General features: G+C 42.5%; 1 protein-coding gene across 1 annotated transcript in view; it reads left to right on the top strand.

Annotated features, from left to right (window-relative positions):
* The window catches only part of SYN3 (synapsin III), a 465,413-nt gene that overhangs the window by 84,425 nt on the left and 354,505 nt on the right, over nucleotides 1-26,483 (top strand). Inside the window, 1 exon segment of the mRNA XM_043562446.1 lies at nucleotides 8,845-8,936. Within this exon segment, the coding sequence (XP_043418381.1) occupies nucleotides 8,845-8,936 (92 nt within the window).

Genomic DNA, 26,483 nt, shown 5'->3' with positions numbered 1-26,483 from the left:
GTTTTTAAAATGTGGCTAACTCCACCTAATTTTGGATTTTCCATTACTTGAACATTTAAGAATGTAGGTTTGTCATTGCAATCTTTTTCTATATTTTTATATTTGTTTTGACATGTTTTTATGTATTTATCGCTCCCTGCCCTGCCTTCGTGCGTGCACGCGTGTGCGCACACACACACACACACACACACACACACACACACGAGTATTATGTTTTGATGAGCAGAATATGTCTTTGCGTCTACCTGTCATAGCTGGGTGCTCGGCACAGCCTGACCCAGTGGCCTGGGCCTTCACTGAGCACTGCTCCTGAGTGAGATTTCCTTGTCTGGAAGGGGCCACTCAGAGAGTCTGCAGACTCTCAAAGCCTCTTTTGTCTACAAGGTGAATCTGAACCGGTGGAAAAGACTTCAGATGCCAGCCAAGGAAGTCACTGAGCCCACGGGGCCCTCAGAACTAAAAACACAGCCTGTGCCGGGAAATCTACAGGAAGCAGTTCTTGCCGACAGCAGGCCTTGGGCCACCTGCCAAGTGTTTGCAGCAGCGGGGTATTTGGAAGAGGCAGAGTGGTGAAGGAGGGGTAGGGGCCCGTGGGCTTTGCTGACGGATGCCGCACACTGATGTGGGAAGGTATGAAAACAAGGGCGGTCGCAGCACAAGGAAAGCCCAAGGCTGGCCAAGTCGCCCTTTAATTGACCCAGCTCAGTGAATTATAACACGCATCGTCTCCAGCGAGCCACTTGGTGCCATGTGGAAGGTATCGGCCTGGGTTTGGGTCCCAGCTGACGTAATTACCAGGTTGTAACTTTGGGAAAGGTCATTTGCCTCCCTGGGCTCACCTTGGACACCTACAATAGGCATTCACGTATTTGAGCATTGTGCTGTAATGCAAGTATTGGTTGGATGCTGAGATAGAGCCATGAACGAAACAGATATCCCTGCCCCCTGGAACTTCTATTCTGGTGAGAGAGCTGGACCATTAAATATTAAATTGGGATGGATGTAAATCATGTCATATGCGGACAAATGTACAGTTTTGTCAGTGGGGATGAGTTCAAGCAAGGAAACAGGGCAGGGAGTACATCAGGTGCTCTGTGAGGAGGTGCTACTGGGGGCTCCACTGAGCAAAGCTATGAGTGGAGTGAGGAAGGTGGCCTTGCTGCCATCTCCAGGAAGCTCTAGAGGTTTGGGGACTGGAGCAAGCCCGGAGCTTGCTCAGTGTGTTTGACAATGGAAAGGAGGCCAGTGTGGGGCACAGGGGATGGTGTCAAAGAGGTCATCACTTCATCAGTGTCTAAATCACACAGTACGTTAGAGGCCAGGCAGGACTTAGGTTTTCTGTATTTAGTGCTACTTTATTAGTATTGTTGTTGTTGTTTGTCCTTCTAATGAGCCTCTTAGACCCTGAGAGACTCTGTGAAAGAACTTAAGACGTGAAGATCACAGCACTTGCAGAATGTTGATTTTTTTTTTTTTAAAAGAATTTGTTAATGACACAGTTTTGTTCCCAAGAGTAAACATAACAGTCTGTTAGGGATTAGAGTGGAATTTTGATGATAACTTGCTGGAGGATGTAGGAATGCCCTAATCCTACCTTGAAAATCACTACCAGCACCCCTGTTCTAGGTTCCTAAGGTAGCCAAATACACAGGGAGGAATAGCAAATAAGAGTAGAAACACCACTGAGCATTAGCCAGCCTAGGTCCCCCAGCCCGAGGGCAGGGCTCTCTGCCAGAGCTGGCGTGAGTCCTGTAGATTTGTGGATGTTACTTACTAAATATGTGGCTGTTATCACTAAACAGTTCCAAGGTACAACAAACACGATTATGAAAAGAGAGAGCAGGACATCTGGGGCTTCTGGGAATCCGAATTGATGGTTGCCAACTCATGGAAGAGAGAGCAGCAGAGGGAAAGATGGGTGCTGAGATGAACCCCTTTGAGGAGCTACAGGCAAGGGAGGAAGTTGACATGATAACCATGCAGACCAGCAGGCACTCAGCTACAGAGAAGCCAGAATCCCACGCCGTTGCCTGCCTTTTCAGCCTAGCAGTGACCCTGCCTGCTGTCAGCTGTAGCATTGTGATGTCCTGACCCATAGGTTAACAGTTCCTCTTTATGGGGTGTAATGGGAAAGGTTGGAGAACAAGGCTGAGTGTCAGAAGTTGACCTAGCATTAGAAAAGGTACTGGATGGAGACTGCCCACCTTCTCCTATACACTCAGTATCTGTCTGTCTGTCTCTTTCTCTCTCTCTCTCTTCTCCTGAAAAATCTATGGAATACCTAAGGCTGTACAAGGGGGCACACTCTCAGGGTTTAAGAGTACAGTCTGGGCCAGATAGATTTCACAAACTGACAGGAATTTCTAGTATCTTATCAGCCACCCTTGGATTCCAGAACAGTCTGTCTGCCAGCATCTTGCCTTTCTCAGAACTCCGAACAACATCTTTTTGTGTCGAAATCCTCCTTTAGTCAGGCTTCATGATCAAGGCAGATAGCTGCTACCTTCACATTCCCACACATTCTTGGTTTCTTGGGTACATTCTTGTCAGTCATCCAAATCCAAGCCCCATTTTCAGTTTCTTTCCCATTGATCTGTTGACCTAATAGCATTCTTCAGCTTATCGTAATTATGATTACAATCACCATTTCCATTCTGTCATCAGATGTCATTATCATCACAAATGCAATTACTAGTAACTAAACATGAATACCCCATGCTTTCAGTAATATTATCTACTTGGCATCACATGCTCGCCAGGTGCCAGTTCCAGTGACAATGCAGCCAAAGACCCTACAGGAAACTGAATGCATTCCATCCTGTGTGTGTGTGTGTGTGTGTGTGTGTGTGTGTGTGTGTATGCATGCACGCACCTGCGTGCATTTGTGTTTTGGAACTGGATGTGTGTTTAATTATAAAAATGTGCTTCTATTGCCTTCTGATCTAGGGGGCTGTAGAGGACATTTTGTTAGTGGATATGATTCCAGCCATATCTAGTGCCTATAACAGCTTGGAAATTAGAAAATTCTGCAGAAATATTTGTTGTTAAATATGTAACCACTCCCCTCATCTGCAGCCTTTCCTGTTTCCCAGTAGCCCTCCAGAAACATTAATGCCTAGAGCCTGTGAAAGTGATACTCAAAAGGGACTCTGTAGATGTGACTGTAGTTATGTACCTTAAGATAGGGAGAGTGACCCTGGTTATCCAGGTGAGCCCACACAAGCCCTTAAAAACTGAATTTACTCTGGGTGGAGACAGAAATGTGGCAGGAGAGGAAGTTAAAAATGTTTAAAGAATAAGAAGGATTTAATGTGCCATTACTAGTTTGGAGATGGAGAGTCCTATGTGATGCTGAATGCAGGTGCCCGTAGCTGGCTGGGGGAGCCTTCCAGGGGACACCAGAAAAGACAGGACCTCAGTCCTACAACCACAAAGAGTTGAAGTCTGCCAGCCACCTGTACAGCCAAACTGTATGGAAACAGTTTCTTCCCAGAGTCTTCCAGTAAAAGCTTAGATGCTTAACAACCTTGATTTAGGCCTCGTGAAACCCAGAACAGAGAAACCAGCCGAAGTCACGTGGACTTCTGACCTACAGAGCAGTGAGATAATACACTTGTGTTGTTTGAAGTTATTTACCTTGTGGTAATCTGTAATGAAGTAACAGAACTATGAGTAACAGAAGATAAAATGCACTATACAGTGAAATTCATGTTCCTTCACAGAAAGTTCAGGATCCTCCTGGACTGGTCTCTGACCTACCTTTCTAGCTCTTTTTCCTATTCTGTTCCTCCATTAACTCCATGCCCCAGCTACTAAAGACATCTCACCATTCCATTGACCCGATAGCCCTGTATTTTTTACCTGTGCTTTTGTTACTAGCAACTTAGATTGGGCCTTTCCCCTCCTCTGTGCCTGGAAACATTCTCCTCAGTTTTGTGGTCTAGTGAATCTGGCAATGGACAGAGTTTCATAAGGCATGCTGCATAGCATGCATAGGTATCTGCTCATCAAAAATAAAAATAACACTTTATTCAACAAATATTTTTGGATACCTACTGTGTACCTAGAACTGTGTATAAAGCAGTGCCCAGCTTTCTAATAAAAATATTAGTGCATGGAATTCCTTTTTTTTTAATTAATTAATTTATTTTGAGAGAGAGAGAGAGGGAGGGAGGGAAGGGCAGGGAGAGAGGGAGAGAGAGAATCCCAAGCAGAATCTGCACTGTCAGCACAGAGCCCAATGCAGGGCTCAAACTCACAACTATGAGATCATGACCTGAGCCCAAACCAAGAGTCAGACACTTAACAGACTGAGCCACCCAGGCACCCCAAAAATAAAAGTAACACTTTATTTAACAAAAATTTTTGGATACCTACTATGTGCCTGAAGCTGAGTATAAAGCAATGAACAGCTTTCTAATAAAAATATTAATGCATAGGATTCATTTTTCATAAGATGTGATGATAGATTTTGCCTTCAGTGATAACTGGGGGACACTAGTTGAGAAAGAAAGATATTGACTCTATTGATTATAATGCTTTCATTTACTTTTTTTTTTCTTTTTTTTAAAGTTTATTCATTTTTTTTTCTTGAAAGAGAGAGAGAGATAGTGAGTGGGCAAGGGGCAGAGAGAGAGGAAGAGAGAGAATCCCAAGCAGGCTCTGCAATGTCAGCCTGATGCAAGGCTCAAACCCATGAACTGTAAGATCATGACCTGAGCCTAAGTCAGATGCTCAATCTACTGAGCCACCTAAGGCTCCCCTTATAACTCTTTCATTTTAAAGTCAAAGAGAATACAAGTGGAGAGTGAGGGGTCTTCCTGCAGTCATTGTTATTGGGTCAAATCCAAGGTTTAGGTTAAATCCAACGTTTAGGTGCCTGGTCCCCAGACTTAAAGACCAATTCCTTTTCCACTATTCTTTGATTCCTCCATGTACATGTTTTAAAAAGTCACAAATAGGAAAAGTCAGATAATCCAGCACTTTCAGGTATCATTGAGGTCAGTGACAAAAACCTCCCATACCAGGTACCAAAAGTAACAAGAGTAACAAAATCCAAAGTCCCTGCATGTGCCTCATGTTGCAAAAACCTACCTGTCTTTAATGATGTCTAGAGAAAATCTCCCACAAATGTGTAATATGACAGTTTTCCCTTTCAAAACAGAATCTTCACAATCAAAATTGCACACAGACTTTCTTCATTATGGTGTTATTTTTTTCTGTTAAAAAGAAGGGAAAGAAATTCTTTAAAATTCCCCCTCATAGCAGCAGACAGGGAAAAAGTAATGCAGATGAGATAGCGGGCTTGAGCTTTCAATAGGGTGTACAGAAGCTCAAATAAAAGATGATGTTTAGACCTGTCCTGAAACCCTAAAGTTCATTTATAAAGCCAAGAGAAATTTATGGGAGCAGGTGAATATGGCAATAGAATGCCACAGGCGCCATTTCTCAGTACAGGTAAGACTCAAAGTCATGGAAGTGCTTGCTTCTCCATTTATTAGCCTCTCAGCTGGCCTGCCACACTGACAAAGCTGAAGGGGCTGAGATCTTGATTTTTTTTTAAACCTTTAAGAGAGGTGGGAATCCCCTGAGGAGCTCTTTGAGAGGTCTGGCCACGATGGTGGATTGCAGTGTGAATCAGAGGATAGAACACATTCTGTTCAACCAATCACATCACTAGGGAAACATTCAATAGGTTTATTCAGGATAGAGCCTTTGAGGTCACCTCTTTGCCCAGTGACTGTATTTTGGAGTGGGTTAGTAGGAAAACTTTTGATCTGCTTCAGCAGGTTGAGGAGACAAGAGGTGTGGTCTTGTCTTTGAACCTGTTATCACTGGAACCTAGTTGGGCTGCTTCCCTCTTAGAATATTATACTACTTGATACCAAAACTCACTGTAAAGCTGCAGTAACTGAGACAACTTGGAACAGACTCAAGGATAGACAAATAGATCACATGTGAGGTGACTTGATGTTTGACAAAGGCACCAGCGCAACTCTATTGGGAAAGAAGAGTCTTTTAATAAATAGTGCCAAAGTATTTGAATAACCACATGGAAAAACCGAACCTTGGGTCTTACCTCCGATCTTACACAAAAAACTAAAATTCTAGATGGATTATGGATGTAAATGTGCAAAGACCCAATTTCCAACAAACCCACATTTGTGGGTATCAGGGCTTAGGATGTGGCCATATCTTTGGGGGGAGATAATTCAACCTACTACAGTTTCTGTGAGAGTTCTGAGGCTCTTCAAAAACAGCTGCTCTTTGAGATTCTCCTCTCAGTAGAATCATTACCTTGAAGGAGAAGTGCTTGGCTACCTCTGAGTTCATTTCCAAGTTTTGTTTATTGAAGTTTTTAAAAAGTAAAATACAGAAGAGAGCCCTTTCTTCACTACCCTCTCTGTACTTGATCCAACAGATGCTGGCTACCCTAACAACCCAGGTATTTGCCTCCTATAATTACTCATAAACATAACTAGGAAATAATTCTGGACACCTTGCTCTGAACACCATGAACTTCTAACTTGTATATCCAAGGCTGAGTGTGTCTTTTATCCAGATTATCTCTTTCCATTTGGGCAGCAAGACAGCCCCTGGGGCTTGGCCACCTCGAAGTTGGAGATTCTATGATTCAAGATTCTTATTTGCTCCCTTTCTTCAAGTTTTTGGTGCCCAACTGTTCTGTGTTGCAACTTTCTTCTAATATCTTTTTCTCCTCACACTCAAGCAACAACTTTTATTGCTAATTCTTCTTTGTAATCTCGCCAGTGGAGTATCTTAAACATGATGGGGCTGAATTTTTAAGACATTAGACTTAATAAACAGGTCATTACCACTATTTACTAACCTGGACTCATTAACAGAGCTCTTTGCTTTTCACCTTGCCACAACATAATGAGGCTATTAATTAAAGCAAGAGACATAAGCACTCTGGGTTTCCTTTAATGCCATCTAGGGAGATGGCTAGGTCTTTGGTCATAATTCTGTTAAATGTTTCCAAGGGGATACATTTAAATCACTATGAAATGATATTTCTTTTCCATATAAACTTGGTTTTCTCTTCAAATGGGCTATTTTTAGGTCCCCAAAATTCCCAGTTGTAATCCACCCAGTGCCTTATTCAGCTAAACAGTGGGAGGAGTGGGGTGTAGCAGTCAAAAGCATAGGCTGGAACCGGACTGCCTGGATTTAAATCCTGGCTCTGCTACTTACTGTGTGATATTGTGCAAGTTATTCAGTCTCTCTCTGCCTTGTTTTTTTTTTTTTTTTTTCATCTGGACAAGTGTGAGGATTAAATTAATTCATACATGTAAAAAGCTTAGGACAGTATCTGGCACATAGTTGAGTTTTTCATATGTATGAGAAGTTATTTTCATTCATTTAATCCAGAGAAATGGTTTTTGGCATTTACTGTGTGTATGGCACAGTTTGTTACTATGCATTTTCTAACATGGGGTTACAAGTTGAACTGTGCCTCCCCAAGATTCACACGTTGAAGCATTAAGCTCCAGTCCCTCGAATGTGACTTATTTAGAGAGAGGGTCTTTAGAGAGTTACAGTGAGGTCATTAGGATGGGCTCTGGTGCAGTATGACTGGTTTTCTTATAAAAAGGGGGTCTTTGGATACAGAGACACGTGTAGAAGGAAGACAGTGTGATAAGACATAGGGAGAAGGTGGCCATCTGCAAGCCAAGGATAGAAACCTGAAACAGATTTTACCTCATAGCCTTCAAAGGAACCAACCCTACCAACACCTTGAGTTTGGTCTTCTAGCCTCCAGAACTGTGAGAAAGGAAATTTCTGCTGTCTAATCCACCGAGTGCTGGTACTTTGTTATGGCCACCTTAGGAAACTAATACAGATGGTTATAGTACCATGGAATCACTATCCCCAGGGAGTATATAATCTAGCAGGAGGGATATCTTCCATAGCACTCTGGTCACAAGCAAAAGAAATGTAGCAGATCTTGCTTAAGCAAATAAGAAAAAAAAAGAAGATGAGTTTATAAAGATATGGAGGTATTGCATAACACCCAAGGACAGAATTGTAGCTGGCACATAAACATCAAGAGTGCTCCCCACCTCTTGCCTCTCTGCCCCTCTCTTAGTGACTGTGACATCCACCCACCCCCACCAGTCCCCTTGTGTTCTATACTTTCCCAATCTAGATGGCAGAAAACATGGTCTTCAGTTGTACTCAGGTTCTATGTATTAAATACAGCCCCTAGAAGGAAACTGCATGAATCACTCAGCAGTTCCAAATTCTAATACAAGGGGACCTTATTCCTCCACCCTGGGTCAGGTGCCAACCCCATCAGCTGTGACTGAGGGAGCATTATTTCAGTGCACAGACATGGTGCTTCTACTGTAACCATGTAGGGGGGTGAGGGGAAGGGCCATGACCAAAAGAGGTAAGAGTGGGCAGAAGACGAGGAAGCCTCCATTAACAGTGATAAGTGATCACACACCTGAAGCTGGAGAAATCTAGGGAAAATGTCATACTGAACAGCCTCTGGCCTTGTACAATGCTGAAGCTAGAGTTACTTCTTCCACTTTCAAGGAAGTAGAAATTAGAAATGGTTAAAAGCATAGGTGCTTGAATCAGAGACATGTAGGTTTCAATCCAACTTGGCCTTTTATTAATTATGGGACATGGCACTATGCCTCTACACCTCAGATTACTCACGTTTCAGAAAAGGAAGTAAATAATATCACCAACTTCCTAAGTTTCGGGCAAAGTATAAATGTGTACTTGGCACATAAGAAGTACCCAATAAATGTTAGCAGTTTTTAGCATCGTTAGTTTTTGATGAATCCTTTTTTGTTTTCCTTTCTCCTTCAGGCTGAATTCTCAGAGTTGAACCTAGCTGCCTATGTTACTGGGGGCTGTATGGTGGACATGCAAGTCCTGAGAAATGGGACCAAGGTTGTGAGGTAAGGAGCACTGAGATACAGAAAACCGTCATTTGAGAGGCGTGTGTGGGATATCTCACAGAGCTACCCTCTGTCTGTTGCCTCTGACCCAACTCCTGCACTCCATGTACTTTTACATACCAAGGGTTACTTCCAAAGGGTTTTAGGTATCGTTGCGATACGAGCCCTGGGTTTGCAGAGAAAAGACCAGGTTCCATTTCTGTCTTTGTGACTCTATTTGGGTGTATTATTTAGTCCTTCTTACCCTCTGTTTCTCATCTGCAGCGGGATGATTGCAGCACTCAAGTAAGAGTCATGTATGTGAGAGTGAGTGCCCTATTTCTTCTAAAGCACCATAAAATGTAAGGGTTTATTAGAATGAGCTACTGCTTGCTTCCAGCATATGGCAGCCTAAATGTTCAAAGCCTCCCCTCTCAGGACATCAAACCTAAAAGTACTGGATATAACACTTTCTAAAGAATCTGTTTAGAATGTATGCTGAGCTTGAGGGGGAGTGAGGGAATTCTGCGTTAGCTGAGAAAAGTCAAGAAAGTGCAAATCCACAGAAGAGATAAAGTGTTGTATTAATATATTTCTATCTAGTTAAGCAACCAGAATAACACAGATCAGGTCTTGTGAGGGTTTAGCTGGGGAAGAAATAGGATTCAGATTTGGGGAAGTAGAGAAAACATGAAGAATTTTGAGGAAGAGGTGGCCTTGGTTCTAAGCCTTGTCAGCGGTGGAATATGGGCATTCTGTGCATCGTAAGAGTAGGAAGCAGTCTTTGTAAATGCAGACAGGCAAAAAAAAAGCATGTTTGGGAAATTATGTTAATTCAATTTATTGAGCCATTTTGGTCTTTTTTTGAACAATGTTTGTTTTTGAGAGAGAGCACACATGTATGAGCAGGGGAGAGGCAGAGAGAGAGGGAGACAGGGGATCTGAAGCTGACTCCATGCTGACAGCAGAGAGCCTGATGTGGGGCTCAAACTCACAAACTGTGAGATCATGACCTGAACTGAAGTCAGATGCTCAACTGACTGAGCCACCCAGGCACCCCGGCCTTATAAAAAAAAATTTTTTTTTTTTAATTTTAGAGAGAGAAAGGAAGAGAGAGACAGCAGAGGAGGGGCAGAGGCAGAAAGAGAGAATCCTAAACAGGATCCACACTCAGCATGAAGCCTGATGTGGGGCTTGATCCCACAATCCCAGGATCATGACCTGAGTTGAAATGAAGAGTCAGAAGCTCAACTGACTGAGCTGCCCCAGCACCCCTTATTCAGCCATTATTTACTGAGTACCTACCATGTGCCAAGACATATGTAGCTTTCTGTTTCTATTAATGATGGCCTAGATGATTTAGACCATCTTTTCCACTGAAAACAACTTAAAAACTGGTTTTAAATAATGATCACCTTGAAAGCCTTCAAAGAGTTGGCATGACAGTAAGGAATTACGAAGAAGAGAATGATGCAGAAATGGAAACCCGGAGAGATGAATGAGTACAAAAGTTACCTTTTTCCTAAGAGTATTTGCTAAGTCTGGCAAATTTAAAAATGGTTTGATAGCCTAGCAGGAGCAAAGGAGAAAGATATGAATGTTCAGGGACACTCAAGGTGGGGAACGTAATGATAGGCTCTCTCCACAATAAGCTGAGACCCAAAAGGACCACATCTTCAAGGTGAATGTGTTTTATAAGTAGATGAGCCCTCACAAGTATTTGCAGCTTGAATTGCAGTTTGATTGATCTTCTGGAGGCCTCAAGCATTAAAATTGGTTTATGGTGATCCCAAACATGCTAGAAGTGAAAGGAAATCATATATAGAGGGAGGTACTTTCATCCTAGGCTTCAAATAATTTTTTTTTTTACAATAGCTAGCACATAGTCAAAGATAACCAGGCACAGACACCATGAATGAGAAGAAACAGAAACAATAGACAGTAGAGAAAACCCAGAAAGATATCAGATATTGGACTTATCAGACACCAATTCTTAAAAAAAAAAAATACTTATTAAGTAGAAAAAAATCAGGTTTGAAGGTATCTTCCAGAAATAGAAAACAATAAAAAGTGACACAACCATTTTTTTTTAATGTTTATTTATTTTTGAGACAGAGAGAGACAGAGCATGAACAGGGGAGGGGCAGAGAGAGAGGGAGACACAGAATCGGAAGCAGGCTCCAGGCTCTGAGCCATTAGCCCAGAGCCCGGCACGGGGCTCGAACTCACGGACTGCGAGATCGTGACCTGAGCTGAAGTCAGACGCTTAACCGACTGAGCCGCCCAGGCACCCCAACACAACCATTTTTTTAAGAAACCAAATAGAACTTCTAGAAATGAAAACTACAATCACTAAAATTATTGGATGTGTTCTATTTAGCAGCATATTACACACGACTGAAAGGTGCTAATGAAGTGAAAGGTGGAGCTGAAGAAATTATCCTAAATAAAGCACAAAGAGAAAAAGCTTAGAAATGCAGAACAGTTGATTAGATTTTGTGAGAAAGTAACATTTAAACAGACTCTTGAAAAGAGAATGGAGCAGAGGCAGCATTTTAAGAAACGATGGTTGTGAATCTTTCAGAAAGATACCAAACCACCAAAACCAGAAGCTTAACAGATTTCAAGCAGGATCGATAAAAAGAATTATACACCAACACGCAATAGTGTCAGTACAAAAAGATGAAGAAAAACATCCTTAAAATAGTGAGAGAAAAAGGCTGATTAATTTTATTGGAGTAACAGACTGACGGGTCACAGGCCACAGTAGTAGAATGACATCTTCAAGGTGCCAGAAGAAACTAATTAATTGCCAAGCTCTAATTCCATCTTCAGGGAAAATTTTTTTTATGAATAAGGGCAAAATAAAAACATTTACATAAAATGTTTTTACATAAAATTTTTTTTTACAAAATTTTTTTTTACTTAAAACATTTACATAAAACTACATACAATTACATAAAATAAAAACATTTAGTGAGAATACCCTCACTAAGGAAGATTGTAAAGAACATGCTTTAGGCAAAAAGACAATGATTCCAGAATAACATAGAGCTGCAAGAAGATATGTAAGACAAAGAAGGTGGTAAATGTTAATAAACACTGTCTCCAAATAATAATAATAACACCTTATAGATTTAAAAAAATACATGAAGAATTAAAATGCATGATAGTAAGATAGTAGTGGTTGGGAAGAAATGGAATTAGGGTGTCCTGAAGTTTTTGTATTGTCAGCGAGGTAAGTAAATGTATTGATTAATAACAGGCTTTAAAAAGTCAGAGATGCATGAGGTAATTTCTAGGGTAATTACTAAAAAAAAAAAAAGAATGTAGTAAAACTTAAAAGCTACAAGAGAGGGAAAAAAATAGTAAAAGACATGAAAGGAGAGAAAAACCAACATCGAATGGATATTACAAATAAAATAAGGTGGTAGATTTACATCCAAATGTATAAGAAGACTGATAATCATTCTAAATGACTTGCACAGTAGTGCTGGTTATTAAAATGTTGAAAATTTTCTATACAAGTTGGTAAATAGCTTCTGCCCTGAGGCAAATGAATGCCCTCAGCTACTCATAACCCATGGATAGGCATGACCATTGGATTGCTCTTTTGTCCCCCAGTTCACCAGACTTCTGTCCCCCAGCCCATATCCTTTGTTCTTCCCGTAGTCAGAGAGTGCCCAAACATTGTAGGGGATGCACACCATGGGAAGCAATGGTGGAAACCCAGAGAGAATGTGCCTGGTTTCTTCTGTCCCTTCAAAGCTGTAAATGCTTATGAGTCCACTGGAGTCGCCCTCTCATGGTCACTTGTGAGAACTACAACCTCCACAAAGTAGAGCTATGAGTTGTTAAGTATTTATCATCACCAATATATATCATTACTTGCATTAAGTGTAAAAGGACTGAACGCTCTACTTTACGGAGCATCTACATTAAGTTTTTCAGAGTAGATTTTTAAAAATCCAGCTATATTCCATTCAAGATACTCATCCAAAACATAACAATATAGAAAGTTTGAAAGCCATATGTATACATATACACACATATGTATATATGTGTATACATATACACACATATGTATATATGTGTATACATATATATATGGCTACTGGTCAAAAGAAAGCTAGCTTATGTAGCTTACTAATATCAGGGGGAAAATAGACTTCCAGGTAAAAGCATTACTAGGGAAAAGAAGATAATTCATTATGATAAATATAAGGAAAAGATAAAGATTCTAAATTTATAAGCACCAAACAAAACTGCCTCAAACTATACTTCAAAAATTATCAAATTTATTTGTGCTTCTGTCCTACTTCTTTATCTGGAAAAGGAACCAAATTGTCTTATTTTGTAATATATAGAAATGAGAACATCCATCCCATTAGTCTTCAAATTTGGCTACAGATGAGAATCACCTGGGAAATGTTTTAAAATCCTGATGGTGAGGAAATATGCACGACCAATTTCATTAGACTCTCTGAAGGTAGGATTTGGGCATCTCTAGTTTTAATTCTCCAATGGGCAGCCTGATGGAGAACCTCCCGAGATAGCTATCACATCATCCCTGCACTGGGGCTGGATCAGCTCTAAAGCTGAGGACCCCACTGGGTGTGCTGCCTGAGCAAGAATCCCCTTGCAAAATAGATATCCCCAAGCCTCATTCCAGACATGCCATCTTCTTCCTGAATTTGCAAAATTGTTTGCAAAAATAAATTTTCAAAAATGTTCCAGGTGTTTGTTAATCAGCTAGTCTCCCAGCGTTTAGGAATGGCAGACTTTGAAGACAGTTGTTTTGGGTTGAATGGTGTCCCTCCTCAGAAGATGTATTAAAAAGTCTTAAACCCCTAGTTTGTTAGAAAGTGATCTTATTTGGAAATAGAGTTGTTGTAATTAGTTAAGATGAGGTCACACTGGAGTAGTGTGGGCCCTTAATCTACTATGACTGGTGTACTTATAAAAAGAGGGAGATTTGGGGGGCGCCTGGGTGGCTCAGTCGGTTAAGCGTCCGACTTCGGCTCAGGTCACAATCTCGCTGTCCGTGAGTTCGAGCCCCGCGTCAGGCTCTGGGCTGATGGCTCAGAGCCTGGAGCCTGTTTCCAATTCTGTGTCTCCCTCTCTCTCTGCCCCTCCCCCATTCATGCTCTGTCTCTCTCTGTCCCAAAAATAAATAAACGTCAAAAAAAAAAAAAAAAAAAAGAGGGAGATTTGGGACGCCTGGGTGGCTCAGTTGGCTAAGCGTCTGACTTCAGCTCAGGTCATGAGCTCGTGCAATCCATTGGTTCAAGCCCCATGTCAGGCTCTGTGCTGATAGCACAGTGCCTGGAGCCTGCTTCAGATTCTGTGTCTCCCTCTCTCTCTGCCCCTTCCTCACTTGGGCTGTCTCTCTCCCTCTCTCTCTCCCTCCCTTTCTCTCTCTCTCTCTCTCTCAAAGATAAATAAACATTAAAAAAAGAAAAAAAGAAGAGAGAGATTTGGACACAGAGACACAGGGAAAGTGCCGAGTGATGGTGAAAGCAGATTCAAGTGATAAGTGTACAAGCCAAGGAATGCCAGTAATTGCTATCAATAAGCTAGGAGATAGGCATGGAACAAATTCTCTCTCAGCCCTCAGACAAAACCAGTCCTGCCAACACCTTGCTTTCAGATTTCTGTCCTCTAGAATAGTGAGAATACTTTTCTGTTGTTTTAAGCCATCCAGTTTGTGCTACTTTGTTTAGGCGGCTCTAGAAAACTAATACGTAGTGCTTTTCAAATTATAATGTGCATATAAACCCCCTGAAGATCTTGTTCCACTGCAGATTCTCATTCATCAGGTCTTCAGGTAGGACCTGAGATTTTGAATTTCCTATGAGCTCCTAGATGCTGCTGGTGGTGGTGGAAGACCTTACCTTGAGTAGCGACAGCCATGAGAGCAGTGCCAATTTAGCCAGAGACCTGGCATCAGGGGTCCATGAGGCTGTTGAGATTTGTTGTATCCACACCCAGAATGGTGCTTACCGTCTCACTAGATAGCTTGTTTTGGCAAGCCACAAGTTACAGACCTGGGAGAATGTGCACACAAACCATGTAGTTCCAGCCCAACTCACAGTGTGTCCTACAGACAGGGTGTCAGTAAGAATCTTCCCCAGGCAGGTAGTGCTGTTTCGAGCCCTAGCTGTTGGTCTCCCAAAGTAGGAATGTTGAGCAGTGCACTTGACTTGCAGTATATGCTTTCAAAGAGACTCAGGTGTTGCACTGACAATGCCCTTGATCATTTATTTCCAAGTTTGCAGAACGAGCAAGGCCTACGTCTTCTGAAGTCATGTTCATAGGAAGTTCCTTCGTAAAAGTTGACCAGGATGCGTGGTAGAGCAGACCACTGCTGGTCTTCCCCAGCATTCGTTTTTTCTACTTTGGGGAACGGGACCTAGATTCTCCACTTGGGTGACCCCTCCCCAACTTACGGTCTGTGTGGTGTCTGGAGCTGATGCCAGCTGGTGTCAGACTGAATCAGAACACTGCAGTGGGATGTAAGCCAAGCCAGGGAGAATCCATTGTGAGATTTTTACTGGAACCCTTGGCTGGCAGAAACATGTGTATTCTGCTGGGGCTGCTGAGCTGGTGGGATGCATACCTGGAGCTGCTGGTAGCCATCTCTTTTTCCCCTTGAGGGAAGGCTTTGCTGAGATTGAAGCCGAGGCAAAGGGAAACATGGCCAAGAGAGAGACGTGAATGAATGACCTGATGATGTTATTCAAGGCCCTGGATCCAGATTCATCTCCAAACCTTAGCCAAAAAAAATCCCTTTTTGATTAAGCCAGCTTGAATTGCACATACAAAATTCATGAATTTTTATTTATTTAACAAACACTTTATAGCATTTCCTACGTGCTAGGCACTGCTCCAAGCACTTAACATGTATTGACTCATTTCATCCTTTCAACAACTCTATAAGGTATGTACTATTATAATCCACAGTTTCTAGATAGGAAGGCTGAAGCACCAATGAGTTGGGTGATGGAATCAAGGCCTCCAGCCGGTAAGTGGCAAAGCTAGTGTTCAAACCTAGGCAATCTAGCCCCAGAGCCTGTGTGGGGCACCACTGCCCTGGACCACCTCTTTAACAAAGGAGAGACTGTATCATAGTAGGAGCTGCTTAAAAGGAGGCAGTAAGTTCCTCATTAGGAGTGGTGTGCAAAAGTTCGACAGCCATTTGGTAGAAAATATTGAGAGGATCCAAGCACCTGACTTTTAGTCGGTGGGAATTTAGCAAATGGAAGGATACTAATTAGTAACTTGAAAACATACGAAAGTATAAGATTCATTGATAAAGGTTAAGTATCTGGTCAGATGTAGAATACTGTAATTGTGTAATGGTGGTGTGTAAATCACTTTTAACTCTAGTGTAAAGACAAAATACTTTTATCTTTTAAATAACTATAGAACTATGAAATAACTATGGCTATAATGATTTGCTAATGAATACAAAAAGATGTAAATTGCGACATCAAAAACATAAACTGTAGTGGGGGAAGTAAAGGAATCTGTATGTGATTGAAGTTAAATAAGTATTAGCTTAAAATGAACTGTTATAACTCTGTTTTATGTAAGCCTCATGGTAAGCGTAAAGCAAAAACCTATAGTAGATACATGAAACAGAAAAAGGATTCAAAGCATACCACTACAGAAAATCATCAGATCACTAAGGAACACAGCAAGAGAAGAAACAAACAAAAGAACTACAGACCAGCCAGAAAACAATTAACAAATGGCAATAGTTAGTCCTTACATATTAATAACTACTTTAAAAGTAAATGGATTAGGGGTACCTGGGTGGCTCAGTTGAGTGTCCAACTCTTGATTTCTCCTCAAAGTTGTGATCCCAGGGTCAGAGGATAGAGCCCTGTGTCAGGCTTGTCCTCTCTCTCTCTCTCTCTCTCTCTCTCTCTCTCTCTCTCTCAAATTAAAAAAAAAACAAAGTCAATGGATTAAATTCTCCAAAAGGCACAGAGTGGCTCAATGAATTAAAAAACAAAACAAGAAAAAAAAAAAAAGATCCAGCAATATGCTACCTACAGGAGACTTTAAAAACACTTACTTTAAAGACATGCATAGGCTGAAAGTAAAGGGTTTGAAAAGGATATTCCATGCTAATAGAAATCAACAGGGAGCAGGGTTGCTATACTTATACCAGACAAAATAGACTTTAAGTCAAAAACTGTAACAAGAGACAACAAAGGACATTATATAATGATAAAGGGATCAGTTCATCAGGAGGATATAGCAATTGTAACTATATCTGTGCACCCAACATCAGAGTACCTAAATATATAAAGCAAATATTAACAAGTCTAAAGGAAGAAAAAAGCAATACAATAATAGTAGAGAACTTCAGTACCCTACCTTCAACATAGGTTACATTGAGACAGAAAATCAGTAAGATAACATTGGACGTGAATTACACTTTAGATCACATGGACCTAACAGACATACACAGAACATTGCATACAATTGCAACAAAATATACATTCTTCTCAAGTGCACAAGGAACATTCTTCAGGATAGATTATAAATTACAAAATGAGTCTTAGCAAATTTAAGAAGATTGAAATAATAATATCAAGTGTCTTTGCAGACCACAATTATATGAAACTAGAAAAAAAATATAACTGAAGGAAAATTAAACTAACACTAAGAAACTCTTACACAGCAAAGGAAACAATCAACAAACAGAAGACAACATACAGAATGGGAAACTATTTGCAAACCACCTGTCTGATAATGGGTTAATATCCAAAATATATAAGGAAGTCATACAACTCCAGAGCAAGAGACCAAATATCCAATCTTTTTAAATGGCCAAAGGACCTGAATGGACATTTTTCTAAAGAAAACATACAAATGGCCAACCAGCATATGAAAAGATGTTCAACATCACTAATCAGGGAAATTCAAATCAAACCTACAGTGAGATATCATCTCACACCTGTTTGGATGGCAAAGGATAGAGAGCGTTGGCAAGGATGTGGACAAAAGGGAACCCTCATGCACTATTGGTGGGAAGGCACATTGGTGCAGCCACTATGGAAGACTGTATTGAGGTCAAAATTTTAATTAAAAAAAATTAAAACAGAGCTATCATATGATTCAGCAATCCCACTTCTGGGTGTACATTCAAAGGAAATAAAATCACTATTTTAAAGAGATATGTACACTCCCGTGTTTATTGCAGCCTTATTCACAGTAGCCAAGATGTGGAAACAACCTACATAATTGTCAGTGGGCGAATGGGTAAAGAAAATGTGGTATATATACAATGGGGTATTATTCAGCCTTAAAAAAAAAAGAAGGAAACCTGCCATCTGTAACAACATGGATGAACCTAGAGGACATTATGCTAAGTGAAGTAAGCCAGACACACAAAGACAAATACCACATGATTTCACTTTTATATGGAATCTGAAATAGCTGAACCTATAGCAACAAGGAATGAAATGGTGGTTATTAGGGGCTGGCAGATTTGGGGGAATGGGTAGACTTTGGTCAAAGGTACATGCTTTCAGTTATAAGATGGGTATGTTCTGGGGACAATGTACAGCATAGTGACCATGGTTGATAATAACGTATTGTGTATTTGAAATTTGCTGAGCACGTTGATCTCAAGTGCTTTTAGCAGGAAGAAAACTGGTTAACTATGTTTGTTAGGTGAAGGATATGTTAATTAACTTGATTGTGGCAAGGATTCCGTAAAGTATACATATATGAAAACATGTTTACACCGTAAATATATGCAATTTTTATTGGTCCGTCACATCTCAATAGAGTGAGAAAAAAGGAAGTGGCAGGCAGCATTTGGGGATTTGAACCCGGGTTTCTGGTTCTATGCCAAATGAGTTTCCAAATGTCTTTAAATCCCAAGATTTTGTTAATCTCTTCCTCATTTTACCCCTGTCCACTCCATGGCATTTGTCCGTCTTGAGTCCACCCCAGGCTGGCATGCGTGGACTCAGAGTCTGTACAGCGGGCAGCAGGCGTCAGAGATTTCTCCAGGGCGCTGAGTGTGGTACAGGCTCATCCAGGGTATAAGATGAGTGTGTTTTGCTCTCCCTTAGAAAATCATTGCTCAGATCTGAGAACTTACCTCTCTGTGCCTTTACTTGTTTATCTGTAAAAGGTGATCATATTATTTTACACTGTTTTTGCGAAAAGTTTGCTCATTCATTTCACAAATATTTATTAAGGGCCTGCTAGGTTGCAGGCTGTTTTCCAGATATGGAGCATTGTATCAGACAGGGGCTAGGCAGAAAACAGAATTCATCCCCAAATGGTTTATATAAACATTTTTGTGAAGGAACCACTTAACAGAGGAGTGTGTGGGGCTAAGGGAACATGATGCATCCAGCATCTAACAACAGCCGGAAGCCATTATCATCCCCAGGGATGAAGGGGTGGGAGAGGAAATAGAATTAGTAGATTTAATCTAGTAGAGTTCACCTAGACTTGAGCAGGACAGTTACCTGCGTGAACCAGCAGTGGTGGAGGAACACAGCTACCTCCAGAGTCATAGTACTGAAGCAGGGTGGGCACTATCAAGAAACATCACTACCTTTCCCTCCCCTGCCCTCCAGGCTTCTGTTGGGGCCTCATTTTGGCCAAAGCCACGTAGAGATCAGGGAGAAAGAGAGCCGAGTCGATGCCATCTACAGATACCCCACAGAATGGGGGCAGGAGGCACAAAAAGAGATTAACTGTCTTAGGAAATTACCAATGAACAAAGCAGATCAAGTCTCTGCTCAAGGTCAGATTCTAGCAGTGTTTTATAAATAGCAAAGTATTGCACACAAGTTGGTTAAATCATCAGTAATTGCAGCAATTAAAATGATAGAGTCCCTTACTCTGGTTTCTGTCACACACCCAAACTAAGGGTGCACTGCCAGGCAGCTCGAGGTGCTTAAGAGCAACCCAGACATCCAGGTTCTCAGTAAAGTTGCAAAATTCTATTTAGAAAGCAGAGCAGGGGCCATCCCAGGGCATGTTAAGATTCATGCTTTGTGATGGCCGTGGCCATTCTGGGCCCAAATTCAAGATTGGCTCCACAATGGAGTGATAAAAAAAAAAAAAAAAAAAAAAAAAAAAAAAAAAAGCAGTCGTGCCTATACAGACAGATGGGATTAGAAATACAGGACAGGAGAAATCAGGAATGAAAAATACCCAAGGAGGCAGACGTTAATGAGGCCCCAGCCTAATTACACAAGCCCTACTCTCAGTTTCCAGCATTAGGCAACACTAAATTACAGGCACCCGTTCAAACCACAGAGGCTGATAATGTGCATCCGCTCATTAGAAGGTCAGACCTCAGAGTGGGTTGAAGAGAGGGAGCCAGAAAGCATAAGTAACACAAGACCTTGAGGAAAGCATCAAAGGCTCAGATATTCCCCCTGGTACCCGCCCCAGTCTTACCGTTTCCAGGGAAGATGTTTGGGGCAAGTTGGAGATGTGTGGACCTGTCCCAGAGGAGAGGATATTTTATAAAATCTTAGAGGTTCAGAGTTAGAAGAGTCCTTCTTCCCTTTTCTGTGTGTCCCCATTTTACAGATGGGAAAATGGTGGCCAGGGAGGCAGGGAAGAGGGTGACTTTTTCAAACCTCCTAGCACATTAGCTCCTGAGTCACAATCAGCTGTCAACTTCCCTGTCTCTGTCCTGGGAACTCTCAAACATCCCATCAGAGCACATTCTAAAATAATGTTCCTTTACTCTTTATTTTACACATAGTTTCCTAGAGTCTTCTGAACTTCACGAACCTGGAATTTAAAATTCCAGATATTCACTCATTCAACAAACATTTATTGAGCAAATTCATAGTGCCAGGCACACTCCAGCATATGTTAGGAAATGCAGTTTCTGCTCTCACCCCAGTGCCTGTGTCTGTTCGGAAAAGTGCTAACCTCCCCAATGGTTACATACCCATCGAGCTCTGCCTGCTCTCTTTTCATCTCTTCACTAAAGATGTGCCAGGCACAGAGGATCCAGCAGCGAACAAAACAGACAATAGCCCTTGTGGAACTGAGGTCTAAATTGCAGAAAATGGAAAACAAACAAACAAATGTGCATTCTCATGGCAGGTTATGAGAAATGGTGGAAGCAAAAGAAGACAGAGGGACTGGTATCTGAGGAAGGGTGAGCAGGGAAGGTGACTTAAATAGAAATCCAAACAAACAGAGTGGGCCCTGTGGATTTGGGGGAAGAGCGTCCCTCTCTTTTCTCGTGACTGCAGGCAGGTGCACAGGTAAGGGACAGCCTTGGGGCCGGAAGAGGCAGAGAAGAAATGCTGAAGCCTCCCTTGGCTTGGTGTGCTTCCCATGTCCATCAGAGCCATGCTCCCACATCCTCTTCTCTGCCTTCTGCCCTGCAGTTGAATTCAACGCCCTCTGTGCTCACAGCGTCTAGGACTTGCCTGGGTAGATGGCATGGCTTTCTGGTGGAAAGCCCACCTATCCCTATAAGAAGCAGAGCAGACTACCTGGGGTGGGTCCCAGGCCCATCTTCCACAAGCCTCAAGTCCCTTGATAAGTCTGTCTACCTTTGTAGCTCTTGGTTTCCCCATCTGTAAAGAGGGAAGAAGAGTGATTTGTATAGTGTCTGGCGTACTGTCTTTGTACTGGCTTTCTTTGTCCTAAAACGCTTCTGCAGTTATTACCACGCCTTAACCCTCTGACTTCCTTTCAAATTTCTGATCAAATCCTGCCTCCTCAGGGGGACTTGCCAGAACATACTATCTCTGCCCCTGAGGCTCAGCTGTGCATTTTTTGTTCTTTAAGCACTTATCACTGCTTGAAATTATGGATGGATGATAGGTACCTAGCTATCTAGCTAGCTAGATAATAGGTAACTAATATAAATATGATGCAGTTTATTTTATTGTATTATTTTCTACAACAGAGGACTATGTAGGCAGGGACTTTGTTTTGTTACCACTGTATTCTCAGGCCCTAGAACAGTGCCTGTCATATATCAGGTTCTCAATGTCTATTTGTTCAGTGAGTGAGGGAACGAACCAGCCCTTAACCCATCATCATTGTTTACTTCTCATGTCTCCCACTGGACTGGACCTTCCTTGAGGATCAGGTTAAGGACTGTTTTTCTGAATCGTACCCCTAGTGCCTGGCACAGTGCCTAAATCTTTGCTGAAAGCATTCAGGACCAGCCGACTCTTCGAATGAATAAGAACCCCACAACTTTGCAAAGTAAAAAGCTCAGGACTGAGAAGACTCCAGCCGTAGCTTGCACCGGGCGCGGACTTGCTGACCGGCACACCACCCACTGCCTCCTCTCCCTGGGAGGGGATGGGGTCTGGGAGGCCAGGGACAATGAATCATTGAGGGTCCCAGCAGAGCAGCCTTGGAGCGGGGAGGCCCCAGTCTATCTCTTCGCCCAGGGCCTCTGCCCTCACCACTGCAGGAAAAAACAGGATCCCTGGAGACTTGCAGAGGTGGGGCGTGGGAACGGGAAGAAAGCTGTACAAAAAAGAGACAGTGAGAGTCTGTAAAGAAATGCCAGGCTCTGCTGCCCATGCGTCTCCAGCCAGCGGGCCAGTGACAGGTCTGCCAGCTCCCCCAGGAGAAAGAGCGGCACTCTGACAGAGAAAAACAGTGTGGCTCCTGATTCCCAGAATCATAGAAATTGGGGTTGGGAGAAACCTGTGAGACCACCAGCCAGCCCTGCAGCCCTCTGCTCCTTCCCACGTGCTGTAACCACTCCTGGGAACAGCTCCAGCGCTGGGTTCCATTTCCCATTCCCTCGGGGGACTCATTCCCGACCTAACACAGTCCACTGTGGAAGAAATTGCCCCGATGGTCACTTCACCCTTTTGACTTTGGCGTCCTGGCCTTTTTTCATTCCTAACCAATTACACTTTACTAAAAGGCTACTGGGTACCCAGTACTTCTCAGTGGTAGGTAATTCCATCCCCTTTTGAAAGACATGGACACTTTCCAAGAAGGGGAATGCCTAGTCTGAGGCCACACAGCTAACGAGTAGAGGAGTGGGGTGCAAACTCCCCGTGATTTCATATCACACTATCCTACCACCTGATTGGCACATCTATACTGGGAGAAACTTTAGGGCTGGAGTCACACAGTCCTGGGTTCCAATCTTCACTCCCCACTTGCCCTTTGTGCGACTACACAAGAAACCCCACCTCCTGATTCCCAGGCCTTTCAACTGTAAAATGGAAATAACGCCTTCTTGGAGGACAAAAACAGGGAAAGCCCGCCAGTGCCTGGAGCAGTGTCTGCTCTCCAAAAGTCCACTCTGCCCCTTCCTCACCCTGCCACCCCACCACTCATCTTGCACACGTCTTCCCTTCCTGGCCTCCAGGACAAGCCTGGGAGGGGGAGGAGGAGACTCTAGGACCGCTTCCCCACCCCACGCGACACGGTAGAGCAAGAGCCCCAGAGCAGGGATACAGTGATTCATTTACTTCGCAGTTAAACTGTTTTCAGACCCTCCCTTCATTTAAACGAGTCCATCTGCTTCCTGAGGGTGTGTTGATCCACCAATTCAGTGACTTTCAAACTTTTCCATGAAGGCAAACAATTTAGGAACCTCCTGTCCTACTTACTAAAATACAGAGGCCCCATTACCAGAAAGCCTAATCTCTGGGTGGAGCCCAGGAATCTGCATTTTGTTGATCGCTATCTTCAAGATTCTGATGCCAATTTCTTGGACCCCACTTTAAAAACCATTGCACAACTAGGGGCGTCTGGGTGGCTCAATCGGTTGAGCATCCAACTTCGGCTCAGGTCACGATCTCACAGTTCATGGGTTTGAGCCCCACGTCGGGGCTGTGCTGACGGCTCGGAGCCTGGAGTCTGCTTCGGATTCTGTGTCTCCCTCTCTCTGCCCCTCCCCTGCTTGCACTAAGTCTGTCTCTCTCAAAAATAAATAAACATTAAAAAATTAAAAAAAAACAAACAAACAACCCAGTGCACAGCTAGCCTATGGAGAGGAGCAGGAGGCAGGCAACAAAACACAGTATGTAGTGGGTTTTTTTTTTTGTTGTTTAGTTAGCATATAGTGCAACAATGATTTCAGGGGTAGATTCCTTAATGCCCCTTACCCATTTAGCCCATTCCCTCCTCCCATAACCCTTCCAGTAACCCTGTTTGTTCTCCATATTTAAGAGTCTCTTATGTTTTGTCCCCCTGTTTTTATATAATTTTTGCTTCCCTTGTGTTCATCTGTTCTGTGTCTTAAAGTCCTCATATGAGTGAAGTCCTATGATATTTGTCTTTCTCCAACTGACTAATTTCGCTTAGCATAAGACCCTCTAGTTCCATCCATATAGTTGCAAACGGCAAGATTTCATTCTTTTTGATTGCGGAGTAATACTCCATTGTATATATACCACTTCTTCTTTATCCATTCATCCATCGATGGACTTTTGGGCTCTTTCCATACTTTGGCTATTGTTGATAGCGCTGCTATAAACATGGGGGTGCATGTGCCCCTTCAGAACAGCATACCTGTATCCCTTGGATAAATACCTAGTAGAAACACAGTATGTAGTTTTAAAATAAATGTAGAAATTTTAGTGACGTATACTAAAAAAATTTTAAATTTGCGGCGAGAAGTTACAGGTTCAAAGTGTAGCTCTACCATTTCCTGCCAGTGGGGCTTTAGAACGTTGTTTCCTCTGTGAGTTTGTTTCCTCATTTATACATGAGGATGGACAATTGGTAGAATCAAAAGAGGTAATACGTATGCACATACCTGATAAATTACGAAGTCGTGTATAAACAGTAGATGTTATATTAAGATGAACAGTTTTTTTTTTTCCGGGGCATTTTTCCATTTTGCTAATAAATAATATTTCTGTCCCGTAACCCTATTTTCTGGCAGTCTGGAATGTGTCTTCTGTGGTGTTTATCCTGATGGAAGTGACGTGTCTGACAACCAAGTCAGCCCTCAGACAATCCGTCCTTCCTCGAAAGAAGTAGCCTCAGACAGGGAACCAGTGCCAACACCATGGGGGTGTAGGGTCTCCACAGCCCAGAGTTTCTCCCACTGGCGATGATGATGATGTGTGTGTAACTTTCTCTTGCCTGCATTTTCTGATTCTTCCCTGCCGTTCCTTCCGTAGGCCAAGTCACCTGTCTCTCTCTCCTGGATTTCTGCAGTCCCCTCCTCAGTGGTCTCCTTGCTTCTGCCATTACTCATGTCTCCATTGCCATGTAACAAACTTCCCCAAAAGTTGGTGGCTTAAAACCACAACTGTTTTCTCTGCTTCCCGTCTGTGGATCAGGAATCTGGGCAGGGCCGGGATGGGCAGTTTTCCTGCTGTGTGCAGCTCGTGGCTTGGCTGGGCTGGAAGGTAGGCTTCACGCTCATGCCTGGTGTCTCAGTGTCCCTCCACGCGATCCCTCTTTCTTCATGCGGCTGTTGCACTTCCTTATAGCAGTGTGGTCTCAGGAGAGTCAGATGGCAGCTGGTTTTCAAGAGGGCAGGTTACAAGAGGGGTGGAAGGTGTCAGTGTGTTAAGGCCAGAGTTAGAAGGCACACAGCATTACTTCTGCCACGTTCTAATGGCCAGAGACAGACATAGGGGAAAATTAGATTTAAGGAGACCACACCTCTCAGTTAAAGGAGCAGCAGAGAGTTTGAGGACACGTTAATCCACCATGGCCCCCTTCAATCCATTCTCTGAACGGCAACCAGAGTGATTCTTCTAAAATTAATCAGATACCAAGCCCATGTTAAAACTCCTCCAAGGACTTCCCATCCCTCTTAGAGTAAAATTCACAGTCCTAACCATGTCTGCAAGGCCCCTACGGAAAGTGTTCCTTGCCCATCTGCAGCATGAATATTTAAGTTCTTTGGGTACAGGGATCTCATCTGCTTTGCCAATCACTATATCCCTAAAGAATGGTGGCTGGCACTATTTTGGTTGAATGAGTGACTGATTCTTACATCCTGCCTTTTGTTTATTTTCTGCATTTGAGCCTCCCTCCCTCCCACCACACTGAGAGGTCCTCAAGGGCAGACATCGTGGTTTTTTTTCATCCTTGCAGCCAGCAGCACCTAGCATGGTACTTGATAAACGTTAACTGGGTGTTGGTTGGGTTGGAGCCTCACCCCTTGTTTGAAGCCCTAGGCTTTACTCTTTCAGAAATTCCTATTGCCCTCCTTTGCTCTGAAACATATATTGAGCTCTTAACTATTTTCCATATAATGTGATAAGTTGTGAGTTACATGCATTTTATCATTTAATCATCAAAACAATTCCACATGATGTGGCCCGTTATTATCCCCCTATTACAGATGTGAAAACTGAGGCAAAGCATAGCTAAATAGCTTGCCCAAGGTCACACAGAAAGTGCATGAGCCAGGATTTAAACCCAGGCAGGCTAATTCTAGTGCCATGCTCTTAATAGCTATACCGTACTGTTTCCCATGTGATTTAATCTTTAATCATAGCTAGTCTGTTTTGTGCCATTTTAAAGCTGGTTTCTGCTGGCACAGCCTATTATTTCCCGGGTTCACTGAGGTTTGCATCTTTTGATCCTCTTTTAAGCCAGCTGTCA

The sequence above is a fragment of the Prionailurus bengalensis genome, chromosome B4, assembly GCF_016509475.1.
Source record: "Prionailurus bengalensis isolate Pbe53 chromosome B4, Fcat_Pben_1.1_paternal_pri, whole genome shotgun sequence".
Classification (NCBI taxonomy): domain Eukaryota; kingdom Metazoa; phylum Chordata; class Mammalia; order Carnivora; family Felidae; genus Prionailurus; species Prionailurus bengalensis.
Note: the sequence above shows the minus strand (reverse complement) of the source record. Positions and strands in the feature narration are given on the sequence as shown.